The sequence below is a fragment of the Hylobates moloch genome, unplaced genomic scaffold, assembly GCF_009828535.3.
Source record: "Hylobates moloch isolate HMO894 unplaced genomic scaffold, HMol_V3 SCAFFOLD_15, whole genome shotgun sequence".
Lineage (NCBI taxonomy): Eukaryota > Metazoa > Chordata > Mammalia > Primates > Hylobatidae > Hylobates > Hylobates moloch.
This window is the reverse complement of record NW_026652290.1, coordinates 51,101,671-51,117,104: the sequence shown is the minus strand read 5'-3', so window position 1 is coordinate 51,117,104 and position 15,434 is coordinate 51,101,671. Positions and strand designations below refer to the sequence as shown.

General features: G+C 40.6%; 1 protein-coding gene across 1 annotated transcript; it reads right to left on the bottom strand.

Annotated features, from left to right (window-relative positions):
* Nucleotides 1-4,766: 4,766 nt before the first annotated feature.
* LOC116483123 (vigilin-like) lies at nucleotides 4,767-12,984 on the bottom strand. The gene is given in 4 exon segments (XM_032176861.2): nucleotides 4,767-4,899; nucleotides 9,980-11,868; nucleotides 11,871-12,164; nucleotides 12,167-12,984. Coding segments are annotated over 4 exon segments (2,925 nt in total). The 5' UTR covers nucleotides 12,776-12,984.
* Between the last annotated feature and the right edge of the window lie 2,450 nt (nucleotides 12,985-15,434).

Below are 15,434 nucleotides of genomic sequence, written 5' to 3'. Positions count from 1 at the left end.
AGTTCATGTCTTTTTGACCTGTCTATTGTTCTTCGAACACTTGCTTACTTTCTGGCATAAGCTCTTTCAACCTTATCTTTTATTTTCCCTGCCATTGCCCTTGGATCAGTCATTTTCATTTTTTTCCAGAAGGCCTGACTTTCTTTAGGGGACAGTAATTAGAACCAAGATCTGGGCACTAATTGTGGCAGATATGTATGGCTATTGGAGTTGTCATTGCTCATAGGCTTCCTCAGTGAACAGAGCAAAAAAATACAGCTGGATGGATAAATATACAAACATACATGCTTACATTCATCCATATTTCTATATTAGAATATACTGAAAACCATGAGTTTTTCCTGGTGATTCTAATTCCAGTTGAATCACACATGGCTCATTTTAGTTTTTTTTCCTCTTTCAGTACTCTTGACCCTTGAACAATGTGGAAGTTAGAGGGGCTGAACCCCACACAGCTGAAAATTTGCCTAAATTTTGACTTCCCCAAAATGTAACTGCTGACTGACTTAACAACCTACTGTTGGCCAGAAACCTTACCCATAACAAAGTTGATTAATACATATGCTGTATATTCTATGTATAATATAGTATATTCTTATAAAAGTGAGCTAGAATTGCCTTAGCTATTCCAGCTCTTTTTAGGTTCAATATAAATTTTAAAATAGTTCATCCTAATTCTGTGAAGAATGTCATAGGTAGTTTGCTAGCTGACTTCAAACTATACTACAAACCTGCAGTAACAGAAATAGCATGGTACTGGTACAACAGCAGACACATAAACCAATGCAACAGAATAGAGAACTCAGAAATAATGCAGCACACCCACAACCATCCAATCTTCAACAAACTCCATTTTAAAAAAGCAATGGGGAAAGGACTTTCTATTCAATAAGTGGTGCTGGGATAACTGGCTAGTCATATGCAGGTTGAAACTGGACCCCTTCCTTACACCAGATACAAAAACTAACTCAAGATGGATTAAAAACTTAAATCTAAAATGAAAACCTATTAAAACCGTGGAAGATAACCTAGGAAATACCATTGTGGACATAGGACTTGGAAATGATCTTCATGACAAAGATGCCAAAAGTAATTGCAAGAAAAACAAAAATTGGCAAATGGGACTTAATTACAGAGCTTCTTTACAGCAAAAGAAACTATCAACAGAGTAAACAGCTCACAGAAAGGGAGAAAATATTTGCAATCTACCCATCTGACAAAGGTCTAATATCCAGCATCTGCAAGGAACTTAAACAAATTTAGAAGAAAAAAAACCAAACATCCCCATTAAAAAGTGGGCAAAGGACATGAACGGATACTTTTCAAAAGACATAACATGTGGCCAACAAGGCTATGAAAAAAAAAATGCTCAAACTCACTAATCATTAGAGAAATGCAAATCAAAACCACAGTGAGACACCATCTCACAACGGTCAGAATGATTATTATTAAAAGGTCAAAAAATAGGAGATGCTGGCAAGGTTGTGGAGAAAAGGGGATGCTTATGCACTTCTGTGGGAATTTAAACTTGTTCAGTTATTGTGGAAAGCAGTTTGGCGATTACTCAAAGAACTTAGAATTGCCATTTGACCCAACAGTCCCATTATTGGGCATATACATACCCAAAGGAATATTAATCATTCTACCATAAAGAGACATGCATGCATATGTTCACACAGCACTATTCACAATGGCAAAGACATTAGATCAACCTAAATGCCCATGGTTGGTAGGCTGGATAAGGAAAATGTGGTATATATACACCACGGAATACTACAAAGACATTAAAAAGATTGAGATCGTGTCCTTTGCATCAACATGGATGCAGCTGGAGGCCATTATCCTAAGCAAACTAACGCAAGAACAGAAAATCAAATACTACATGTTCTCACTTATAAGTGGGAGCTAAACATTGCTTATATATGGACACAAAGAAGGGAACAGCAAACACCATGGTCTACTTGAGGTGGAGGGTAGGAGGAGGGTGAGGATTGAAAAACTACCTATTGGTTACTATGCTTATTACCTGGGTGACAGAAAGTAATTTGTACCCCAAACTCCCATGACACACAATTTACCTATATAGCAAACCTGCACATGTACTCCTGAACCTAAAATAAAAGTTAACAAAAAGTAACCTAGATAAAATAAACACTTAAGAAAATCATAAGGAAGAGGACATATATTTATAGTTCCATGGTATACTTATTGATATCATAAGTTTATATCATCTGTTTCTGAGATGAAGAATCATCTGTCTGAAATGGTGGGCACCTACAGCTGTAGACCTCAGTCTGTGGTGCATAGCAAGCAATTCGACTTTTCTTTGTAATGTCATAACTTTACTTCTTGGGAGCCCTTCAGTATCACTCATTTCCATGGTGTTATTTAAGGTTTATGATATTGTGCTAAACAGTGAAAAATATGTGAGAACCACAAGACCACTTTTTACTGTAAAAGGCAGTTTACTGGAGGGAATTATTTAAATTTTTACAAAATAGACTTTATTCTTTAGAGCATTTCGAGATTTCCAGAACAGAAATCCTGAGGGATGTAGGCTCCTTTGAAAACATGTGCAGTGCAGCTTTTAACAGTCTTTGTTCTGTACTTCATCAGGAGAGGAAGAAGCTATAGCCAAGTGTCATGAAGAGCTGGCTCAGGAGTTTGAGAAAACAAAACAAATTTCTGTACATCTCATCAGCTCCAGCTGCTTATCACAGCTATATGAGCTATATGATGGATCCAATGTTCAAAGACATTGAAGAGAGCATTGGGAATCTGGTGAGGAGGGAGCCCGAAATGCAACTGATTTCAACAGTGACAGGAAAAACTGCTTCCGAAGAAGGTTTTACTACGGGCAAATATTGGTCCAGGAACATTTGAGAGCCAGTTGCTTTAATCCGTTCTATCACAACTGCAACCAGTGAAAGAAAAAACACTTTGTTTGTTGAAGTAACCCCTAAGAGAGCCCTCCAAAGAAACATCAGGGAAATTATAGGTGAAGAAGCCTAATGTCCTCCTCTTCACAACCAAATAAAAGGTATGAGACTTTTTGATTTGGCAAACTCCCTACTAGAATTTGGCCACAATCTTAACTGGCCATGCTTTTATGAAGGTTTGAAAACAGTTCACAACAGGTTATTCAAGGTAAATGCAGATATACATGAAAGTCACAAAATCTACAGAAAACTACTTTGACACATGTGGGTTCTTTACAATATGGTACCACTTAATGAAGACTAGAAGAGATTGTGTTCACCTATAGTAAACATAATCTAATGATAACTTGCTTCTAGAAAACATGTGGAAGCAAATATGATTCAAGTGCTTGAGAACCCTGGTGAAGTGCCTTTATTACTAGTTCTTGCTGACGCATTTGAACTAGCCGAACAGCTTAATAAATATTTCCCTTATGACTCCAAGTATATTGGGTTTCAGGAATCAGAAACAAGAAGTCAAGATTCTGAGATGACGGTAGGTGTTATGATGAAAACTGAAACCAAGGACTTCCATCATGTTTTATTCATGTGGGGAATTAAAAAACTAAGTGAAGAGATCCCAAGAACACTTCTTTAATACCTAACAAAGTGGTGTGAGGCATTTCCTCAACTTATTTTGGCCTTAAAGTCCAAAATTGCCAATTATTCTATGACAGTGTTGACTTACAGACAATAAGAAATTTGAATTATGTTGATCCAGGACTTGTTCTCTCAGGCATGACAAGAACCTCTTTGATGGGAGGGCCATGTGTCACATTTCAGATGACACATATTAGTGACAGAAGCCCACAGGGCATTGCAAGCTTATCAGAAGCTATTATTTATTAAATGTAAAGGCAAGAATTACCCAGAACTCTATATAGATCAGGGGACAATATTGATTTCTAAAATTAGGCATACTTTCTTATTGAAATGGTTTATGATAGTGAACTTCACAAGGGCAACCAGAACTCTGAGGTATTCACTCTATACACCTCAGATCTCTACAATGAAGTAGAGGTGAAAGCTGAGATAGAAAGACAGAAACCCACACTGCTTGATGACCAATTTTTGGAAGTTGAGACTGAAAAAGTATGCATCCACCCAGAAGATAATTTTCCCTTAGCTGTAAGTGTGGCAATACTTTGTACTGGAATGATAACACAATGGGGAAACATAAATCACTGGCACTGGACTTCAGCAGTACAGTAATAGCTATCTGCAAGGTCATTTAAGAAGATCGGTGATCACATTGCCACATGATTTCCTATGTGGCATCATCGGAGTTCTTAACTCCTGACATCATGTGCTTTCACAGCAAGACGTTTCTAGTATTTAGAAATGGACCTTGTGCATCCTACTTCAAAGAGCTTGAGACATTCTCACAGGTATCACCAAATGACAAACATCTCTCCTTGCCTGCTATATTTTTCCCCCCAGCAAGGAGGATTCATTCTAGGTGAAGTGCTAACCTTGCCTACTAAGGAAGTGGTCTGGGTGTGCCATGATTCTCTCACCCTCCCTGGGAATATGACAAAAGTAGAACACTGCCAGGCATTCGTTTTACTGCCACCTTTAGAGAAACTCATCAAAGAAACACTCTTTGACCCTCTTTGTCTCTGAGATGTTGTCATCATATGTGGCCAACCCCAACCTGAATTTTTACAGTAATTATTGCTTAATTCTCACAGTCACATTCATGTCCACATTCTAAATCTCAGCCAGGGTTTACAGAAATTCTGCCTGATTGTGTTCTGTAGATTTGTCAACAGCTAAAATCAATGAGTTTCAAAAATAATTTGCTCTCTTTTTCAAAAGAATGTACTGGTGAACCCTGTTCTGTTGTGATATTTCATATGTGTGGCCATCCCTATTGCTGTGTTCAAAGTCGATGTTCCAGAAAGTCTGCTTCCACAAATACCTATGTGTAGAGCAAAGAGGAAACCCTTCAAGGCAAAAAGAATGTATGCTGCATCAGGAGGCTCTCTGGCCTTGGATTTTAAATGGTGACATTTATTGTATAGTAAGGAGATGGTTTTGTTGTGATTATTTCACTGAGAAATCCACCTTCTGAGCAGTTGAAGGAAAGAAATGCAACTGAAAGAAATGAGCAACTGAAAGAAATGCAGTTGCTGAAAAAATCAGAATGGAGAATGCTGAATTATCAGGATACAATGTAATATTTTTCATTTTGAGGTGGAAAAGACATTACTTTGAACAGGAAATACCTTTTCAAAGAGTAAAATCAGTTTAATTCTTAATGCCATACTCTAGCTCGATGGGCCCCGTTAAGCTCTCAATATCTCTTGGTTGGAGAAATTGTTAAGCCCCAAAGTAGTTGGTGAAATAAAATTTTACTTTGTGACAAGAGGGCAGGAATTAATTATTTTATGTGCTAGTGATTGGTTTCTGCCTTCATTGGGAGTATAACACAAGCCAACCAAGCTGCTGCTAACTCCTTGCTGGACACCTTCTGCCACTATCACAGGAACTGTGATCTTACTGGATCATCAGTTAACTGGGGAGCCTTGAATCTTGGGTTACTGCTGGACAAAGACCATCTTCAAAATATTTTAGCCACAAGAGGAGTATTTACTCTTCAAATACCCCCAAATCTATGAGTCTTGAAACATGCTTAATTCTCAATAATTCTCAACAAGCTATAGTCAAATTTGATTTCAATAAATTACAGGAAAACTTTCCCCAAGTTCTACCTCATTGAATTTATTTCCACAAAGAATTCCAAGATGAATTTAATTTTCTGTAAGATTGTTACATGGTTTTTATTCATTCTTCTTTTCAGATATAAACCAATGAGTACATCACTTCCTTAGCCAGTTTGTGAATAAAAACTTCAAAGACATTACAATATCCACGTCACTTAGATCATTAGGCACAGACTCAATGTCAGCTGTGACAATTCAGAATAATCCCTTTCATGATCTACAGGTTTAAATTCCTCCAACCAAACTCCTTGTTCCAGATGTAACTCTGCAAATTTTAAAATTGTTTCTGGACGAACAATCAAATAAGACTTGAGAGAGGGGAGAAATGGCCACAGTCCACCTAAAACATTGTTTAAAAAATACATGCAGCATGCTAAGTTGGTGTGAAAAGAGAGGTACAAGATTATACACAAGATGCAGTCAGACTTCTCTTAAACTTCCCAAAAGATGGCCAAATAGGAACAGCTCCAGTCTGCAGCTCCCAGCGTGATCGACGCAGAAGATGGGTGATTTCTGCATTTCCAACTGAGGTACCTGGTGCATTTCATTGGGACTGGTTGGACAGTGGGTGCAGTCCATGGAGGGTGAGCTGAAGCAGGGCGGGGTGTCACCTCCCCCAGGAAGCCCAAGGGGTTGGGGGATTTCCCTTTCCCTTCCCAAGGGAAGCTGTGACAGACTACCTGTAAAAATGGGTCACTCTAACCCAAATACTGGGCTTTTCCACAAGGTCTTAGCAACCAGCAGACAAGATGATTCTCTCCCATGCCTGGCTCTGCGAGTCCCACTTCCACAGAGCCGTGATCACTGCTAGCGCAGCAGTCTGAGATTGCTCTGCCAGGCGGTAGCCTGGCTAGGGGAGGGGCATCCGCTATTGCTGAGGCTTGAGTAGGTAAACAAAGCGGCTGGGAAGGTCAAACTGGGCGGAGCCCACTGCAGCTCAACAAGGCCTACTGCCTCTAGACTCCACCTCTGCTGGGCATAGCTGAACAAAAGGCATCAGACAACTTCTGCAGACATAAATGTCCCTGGCTGACAGCCCTGAAGAGAGCAGTGGTTCTCCCAGCACGGCGTTGGAGCTCTAAGAACAGACAGACTGCCTCCTCAACTGGATCCCTGACCCCTGTGTAGCCTAACTGGGAGACACCTCCCAGTAGGGACTGACAGAAACCTCATATAGGCAGCTGCCCCTCTGGGACGAAGCTTCCAGAGGAAGGATCAGGCAACACTATTTGCTCTTCTGCAATATTTGCTGTTCTGCAGCCTCTGCTGGTGATACCCAGGCAAGCAGGGTCTGGAGTGGAACTCCAGCAAACTCCAGCAGACTTACAGCTGAGGGATCTGACAGAAGGAAAACTAACAAACAGAAAGGAATAGCATCAACATCAACAAAAAGGTCATCTACACCAAAACCCCATCTGTAGGTCACCAACATCACAGACTGAACGTAGATAAAACTACAAAGATAGGGAGAAACCAGAGCAGAAAAGCTAAAAATTCTAAAAGTCAGAGCGCCTCTTCTCCAAAGGATTGCAGCTCCTCACCAGCAATGGAACAAAGCTGGATGGAGAATGACTTTTTCGAGTTGACAGAAGTAGGCTTCAGAAGGTCGGTAATAACAAACTTCTCCAAGCTAAAGGAGGATGTTCGAACCCATCTCAAGGAAACTAAAAACCTTGAAAAAAGATTAGATGAATGGCTAACTAGAATAAACAATGTAAAGAAGACCTTAAATGACCTAATAGAGCTGAAAACCATGTAACGAGAACTTTGCAACGCATGCACAAGCTTCAATAGCTGATTCGATCAAGTGGAAGAAGGGGTGTTAGTGATTGAAGATCAAATTAATGAAATAAGGCAAGAAGACAAGGTTAGAGACAAAAGAGTAACAAGAAACGAACAAAGCCTCCAAGAAATATGGGACTATGTGAAAAGACCAAATCTGCATTAGATTGGTGTACCTGAAAGTGATGGGGAGAATGGAACCAAGTTGGAAAACACTCTTCAGGATATTATCCAGGAGAACTTCCCCCACCTACCAAGGCAGGCCAACATTCAAATTCAGGAAACACAGGGAACACCACAAAGATACTCTTCAAGAAGAGCAACCCTGAGACATAATTGTCAGATTCACCAAGGTTGAAATGAAGGAAAAAGTGTTAAGGACAGCCAGAGAGAAAGGTTGGATTACCCACAAAGGGAAGCCCATCAGACTAACAGCGGATCTCTCGGCAGAAACTCTACAAGCCAGAAGAGAGTGGGGGCCAATATTCAACATTCTTAAAGAAAAGAATTTTCAACCCAGAATTCCATATCCAGCCAAACTAAGCTTCATAAGTGAAGGAGACATAAAATCCTTTACAGACAAGCAAATGCTGAGAGATTTTGTCACCACCAGGCCTGCCTTACAAGAGCTCCTGAAGGAAGCACTAAACATGGAAAGAAACAACCAGTACCAGCCACTAAAAAAAAATGCCAAATTGTAAAGACCCATCGATGCTAGGAAGAAACTCCATCAATTAATGGGCAAAATAACCAGTAAATATCATAGTGACAGGATCAAATTCACACATAACAATATTAACCTTAAGTGTAAATGGGCTAAATGCCCCAATTAAAAGACACAGACTGGTAAATTGCATAAAGAGTCAAGACCCATCAGTGTGCTGTATTCGGGAGACCCATCTCACGTGCAAAGATGCACATACACGAAGGGATGGAGGAAGATCTACCAAGCAATTGGAAAGCGAAAAAAAAAAAGCAGGGTTTGCAATCCTAGTCTCTGATAAAACAGCCTTTAAACCAACAAAGATCAAAAGAGACAGAGAAGGCCATTACATAATGCTGAAGGGATCAATTCAACAAGAAGAGCTAACCATCATAAATATATATGCACTGAATACAGGAGCATCCAGATTCATAAAGCAAGTCCTTAGAGACCTACAAAAAGACTTAGATTCCCACACAATAATAATGGGAGACTTTAACACCCCACTGTCAATATTAGACAGATCAACAAGACAGAAGGTTAACAAGGATATCCAGGACCTGAACTCAGCTCTGCACCAAGCAGACCTAATACACATCTACCGAACTCTCCACCCCAAATCTACAGAATATACATTCTTCTCAGGACCACATCACACTTATTCTAAAATTGACCACATAATTGGAAGTAAAGCACTCCTCAGCAAATGTAAAAGAACAGAAATCACAACAAACAGTCTCTGTGACCAAAGTGCAATCAAATTAGAACTCAGGATTAAGAAACTCACTCAAAACCACATAACTACATGGAAACTGAAAAACCTGCTCCCGAGTAACTACTGGGTAAATAACAAAATGAAAGCAGAAATAAAGATGTTCTTTGAAATGAATGGGAGCAAAGACACAATGTACCAGAATCTCTGGGATGCATTTAAATAAAGCAGGGTGTAGAGGGAAATTTATAGCACTAAATGCCCACAAGAGCAGGAAAGATCTAAAATCCACAGTCTAACATCACAATTAAAAGAACTAGAAAAGCAAGAGCAAACAAATTCAAAAGCTAGCAAGAAGGCAAGAAATAACTAAGATCAGAGCAGAATTGAAAGAGGTAGAGACACAAAAAACCCTTCAAAAAAATCAGTGAATCCAGGAGCTGGTTTTTTTAAAAGATCAACAAAATTGATAGACCGCCAGCAAGACTAGTAAAGAAGAAAAGAGAGAAGAATCAAATTGATGCAATAAAAAATGATACAGAGACATCACCACCGATCCCTCAGAAATACAAACTACCATCAGAGAATAGTATAAACACCTCTATGCAAAAAAACTAGAAAATCTAGAAGAAATGGATAAATTTCTGGACACATACACCCTCCGAAGACTAAACCAGGAAGAAGTTGAATCTCTTAATAGAACAATAACAGGCCCTGATATTGAGGCAATAATTAATAGCCTACCCACCAAAAAAAGTCCAAGACCAGACAGATTCACAGCCGAATTCTACCAGAGGTACAAAGAGGAGCTGGTACCATTCCTTCTGAAAATATTCCAATCAACAGAAAAAGAGAGAATCTTCCCTAACTCATTTTATGAGGCCAACATCATCCTGATACCAAAGCTAGGCACAGACAAAACAAAAAAAGAGAATTTTAGACCAATATCCCTGATAAACATCGATGCAAGAATCCTCAAAAAATACTGGCAAACCGAATCCAGCAGCACATCAAAAAGCTTATCCACGGCTTCATCCCTGGGATGCAAGGCTGGTTCAACATACAAAAATCAATAAACATTTGATTTTTTCCATTTTCCTGGACAACTGGCTCTGCACTATGAACTGGGTTCTCTTCTCTGTCTGGGAATTTAATTTGAACGTTGAAATCCCGAGTAATCTGCTGGATTCTGGAACCTTTGGGGCCCATGACAGATCGGTGGAATTTCTGGGGTATAGCACATTCTAATGACACCTGAGCTTCCAGTTCCTCAATGGTCTCCTGAATGCGTTTCTTGGCTGCCTCCACACAGTCCTTGGCACCCTTGAGGGTGACTTTGTCGCTGTGTGTGCCAGAGCATGGGAAGCTGACCATCACTCTGCCATACTCTTCAGCAATCTCCCGCAAGACCTGGTCTCTTCAGATGACGAAGTGGCGGTGATGCTTGGGGTCCACCAGCATGGAGTCTTCCACCACATTATCCAGGTTTTGGATCAAGGCCTCCAGCTCCTTCTGTGCCTCTCAGAGAGCATCCTCCTATCTGATAATGGTGATTAGGTCCTGGTCCTTGTCCTCAGCCGCAGGGAAGATGACGTGTGCTCCAGTGCTGTCGCGCACCTTGCGAATTTTGCTGCCCCCCTTGCCCATGAGGAATTTGTGATATTCTGGCTTGGTGCGGATGTCAACAGTGAAACTCTTGGTTTGCTTCTCCTCCAACAGATGCAGGAGCTGCTTCTTGGCCTTCTCCACATCCGAGGAAGGGCCCCTGATAACAACGGTGTCGCTTCCTGAACCTTCCACAGGAAAGTGAATGTGGACCCCACCGCACTCCTCCATGATGGAGCAGATCAGATGGCCCTTGGTGCCAATGAGGGAGTTGTGCAGCTTGGCAGGGATGGAGACCTCTACCTCGGCTATGTTGGCCAGGTCTTTCTGAATAGACAGAATCCTGCTCTGGGCAGCTTCGCAGTTGGCTCACTTGCCTGTGATGACAATGGTCTCTGAATTGCTATTCTCTGCTGGATGGTCGATCTTGGTGTTGCTTTCTTCACGAATCTTTTTAATGTTTGCACCTCCTTTCCCAATGATATTCTTGTGAAACTGTTTGAAGATCGGAACATAAATTGAATAGCTATTTTCCACCAGATCTGCCACCATCTTCTGCATGCATTTTGTGCATTTTTCCACCGCATTCTTGGGTCCTCTGAGCTGGACAATGTCACTTTTTTGTGCTGGGTCTGGAAAGTTGATGATGACCTCTGGGAATTTGTCACGAATTTCATGGATCCGTTCACCCTTCTGCCCAATGATTGTATGATGAAATCTTTGCTCAATGATTAGATCCTTGGTATGCTCGTTTTCCATGCGAGATGCAAGCTCCAGCAGCTCTCGCTTGGCCTGCTGCACACCCTGTGTGTCCCCCACGATGCGGATCAAATTGCTTTTCTTACTGTCAGGAGGGATGCGCACAGACACCTTGTACTGGCCTTTGATTCTGTTTATGTTGGTGCTGCTCTTCCCAGTGAGGTGCCTGTGGAACTTGTGGTCGATGTTGATCTCCACATAGTCCATCCGGTTAATCAAATCTTTGACCATGCGTTCTATCTGTTCCTGGGCCACATTGACATCCTCTATAGGGCCCTCCAGGGTGATCTTGTCTTCGCCCTCTGTGAACTCGATGAGAACCTTTGGCATCTGCTGAGTGATTTTGGCCAGGTTCTGCCCTTTCTTGCCAATGATGAAACGGTGAAGCCAGGAAGGGGCAGTGACCGAGGAGACGGTGAAGCCGTTGGCCTTGGCATAGACTTCAGTCAACGCCTGACCTAACTTTTCAGGTTCGCCTTGAAGTATTACAGTCTCAGAGATGCTGTCTGAGGGCGGGATCTCAACGGAAACTCCACTTCTCTCAAGGATCTCCTGCAGTGAATTGCCCTTGGGCCCGATGACATACTTGTGTTGGGATTTGATTTCTTCACTTCCACTGCGATGGTTGTAGTCTTCTTTTTCTTCTCATAAATCTTCTTGATGCGAGCCACAGCCTGAGCCAATTGTACCTTCTCTCCAGTGAAGACAATCTCTGTCCGGTTCATGCTGGGTGGGGGGATGTTGATACGCGTGCCTGTCTCTTGCATGATCTTGCCAACCAGTCTGTTATATGGCCCAGTGATGAAGGGGTGGAACACCTTTTCTACTTCTAGCCTCTCCACAGCATGTTTGTCCTGCTCAGCAGAGATGAGTAAGACTTCATGGCGAGCTTTCTTGATATACCCTCTTTGGTGCCGGTGATCTTGATCTGATTGCTGGGGTCATCTGGGCATGGGATCTGGATTTTGGTTGCAGTTTTTAGCTCCAAGTCTTGTAGTTTCTCTCCATTTTTGCCAATAACAAAGTGACGATGTTCTTTGGGAATGGCAACAGTTGCTGAGGCCTGAGTCTGCAGTCTACCAACAATGTCCTTCCAAGCTTTCATGACAGCATCCAGCTTTCCTGACACCATGATGGAGAGGCCTTGGTCTTTGGCCAGAGACAGCTCCAAGTGAGCACCCGTTCTCTGCATGATCTCAAGGCAGATTTTTGCTTGTTCACCTTCTCCAAATTGGTTCATATCCGTATATTTTCTCTCCTCCAGGGGCACATGGACCTGAGTGATGACAGAAGCCTTGATGGGCTGGATCTTGTTCCCCCAGGCTGCAGCATGTTCTTGGGCACTTTCCAGGCAAGCAGCTTTCTCAGGAAGTGGAGGGGAGGCATCTTTGTAGGTTGGAGGGTTGCTCTCCTCTTCTGAATTTAGAATGGCAACTTTGATTTGTTGCGGAACCAGCCCACTTCGGTGTTCAGCAAAACTCTCTTGGGTCAAAACTGCAACAGAACTCATGGTTGATCTCACACCTACACACAATCCGGGAAAACCACAGTAAAACGGTCAGTAGCCAGAAAGTCCGTCTGGAGGCTGCCTCTGTCAGCCTGCCAGCTTTTGCTTTTCCACTCTTATTAGCATAAGAAAACCGAGCTCATAAGGTAGGAACTGTGGCAAAACAGGGACAAGCCGCGATCTTGGTAAAGGAGAAGAGGCTACGCTTGACCTCCCCCCAACCCCCAGCCTCTATATGGCCCCACATTGTCTTTATCTGTTTGTCCTTTGATGGACACTTAGATTGCTTCCAAATCCTAGCTATTGTAAACATTGCTGCAGCAAACATAGGAGTGCAGATATTGCCTTGATATATTGATTTCATTTCTTTTAGTTACATAGCCAGCAGTGGGATTGCTGGATTATATGGTAGCTCAGTTTTTAGTTTTTTCAGAAACCGTTCTCCATAGCAGTTTCCCTAGTTTACATTGCCACCAACCGTGTATAAGGGTTTCTTTTTCTCCATATCCTCACCAGCATTTGTTATTGCCAGTCTTATTAGATTTTTTCTATTTTTTTCTTATTCCATTGTTAAAATTTACTAGATACTACATTTTGTATAGTATATTCAACCTAAAACCAAAACATAATAAATTTTTTAAAAACCCTTGTTACTATGTTTTTATTTCCTTACACTATCAAAGATAGACTATAACTGCTTTTCCCCTTTTCCCCGATGTACATTCTTCATCTGCCACTTCCCACAGCTCCAGGTTTGCTTCAGCCTTGTCTGAAACCACTGTTTATCAACAGTAGTATCAGAGTTTCCTACTCATGTTTTCTTCTTCTTTTTTTTTTTTATTATTATACTTTAGGTTTTAGGGTACATGTGCACAATGTGCAGGTTTGTTACATATGTATCCATGTGCCATGTTGGTTTGCTGCACCCATTAACTCTCTAAAGAGTTGTTTGAGCTCCTTATATATTTTGTTATTAATCCCTTGTGAGAGGGGTAGTTTGCAAATATTTTCTCCCATTCTGTGGGTTGTCTCTTCACTTTGTTGATTTTATCCTTTGCTCTGCAGAAGCTTCCTAACTTGATGTGATCCCACTTGTCCATGTTTACTTTGGTTGCCTGTGTCTAGGGGGGTATTGCTCAAGAAATCTTTTTCCAGGCCAGTGTTTGGAGATTTTCCCCAATGCTTTCTTGTAGTAGTTTCATAGTTTGTGATATTAGGTTTAAGTCTTTATTTTCATTTGATTTTTGTAGATGGTGATAGATAGGAGTCTGGTTTCATTCTTTGGCATATGGATATCCAGTTTTCTCAGCACCATTTATTTGAAGAAACTGTCTTTTCCCCAATGTACATTCTTGGCACCTTTGTCAAAAATGAATTCACTGTAGGTGTGTGGATTTGTTTCTGGGCTCTCTGTTCTGTTTTATTGGCCCGTGTGTCTGTTTTTATGCCAGTACCATGCTGTTTTGGTTATTCTAGCTCTGTAGTAGTATTTGAAGCCAAGTAATGTGATTCCTTCAGTTTTGCCCTTTTTGCTTTGCATAGTTCTGGCTATTCTGAGTCTTTTGTGGTTACTCGTAAATTTTAGGATTATTTTTTCTATTTCTGTGAAGAATGTCACTGGTATTTTGAGAGGGATTTCATTGAATATGTAGAATGGATAGTTTAGCAATATTGAGTCATCCAGTCCATGAACATGGAATACTTTTCCATTATTTGGTGTCCTCTTCAATTTCTTTCATCATTGTTTAATAAAGTTTCCTTATAGAAATCTTTCACTTCCGGTTAAATTAATTCCCAGGTATTTAGTTTCATATGTGGCTATTGTAAATGGGGTTACTTTTTTTTATTTCTTTTTCAGATTGTTCACTGACTCTTAGCATATACCAATACTGATTTTTGTATGTTGATTTTGTACTCTGCAACTTTGCTGAATTTGTTTATCATTTCTAACAGTTTTCTTGTGAAGACTTTAGATTTTTCTAATATAAGATCATATTATCAGCAAAAAAGGATCATTGACTTCTTTCTTTCCAATTTGGATGCTCTTTTTAGTTTTCTCTTGTCTAATTGCTTTAGCTAGGACTTCCAGTACCAGGTTGAATAACAGTGGTGACAGTGTGCATCTTTGTTGTGTTCCAGATCTTAGAAGAACGGCTTTTTCAGTTTTTCTCCATTCAGTATGATACTAGCTGTGAATCTGTCTTACATGGCTTTCATTATGCTGAGATACACTCTTTCTATATTAAGTTTTTCGAGGGTGTTTATTATAAAGGGATGTTGAATTTAACCAAATTTTTTTCACTGTCCATTGAAATTATCAAATGGTTTTATTCTTCATTCTGTTGATATGATGTGTCATGTTGATTGATTTGCATATGTTGAACCATCCCTACATCTCAGGGATAAATCTCACTTGGTCATGATGGATAATCTTTCTAATGTATTGTAGAATTTGGTTTGCTAGTATTTTGTTGAGGATTTTTGCATCAATATTCATCAGAGAAGTTGGCCTGTAGATTTTCTTTTTTGGATGTGTCTTTGTCTGGTTTTGGTATCAGGGTAGTACTGGCCTCCTAGAATGACTTTGGAAGTATCTTTTCCTTCTCTGTTTTTTGAAATTGTATGAGTAGGATTGGTGTTAGTTCCTTTTTAAATGTTAGGT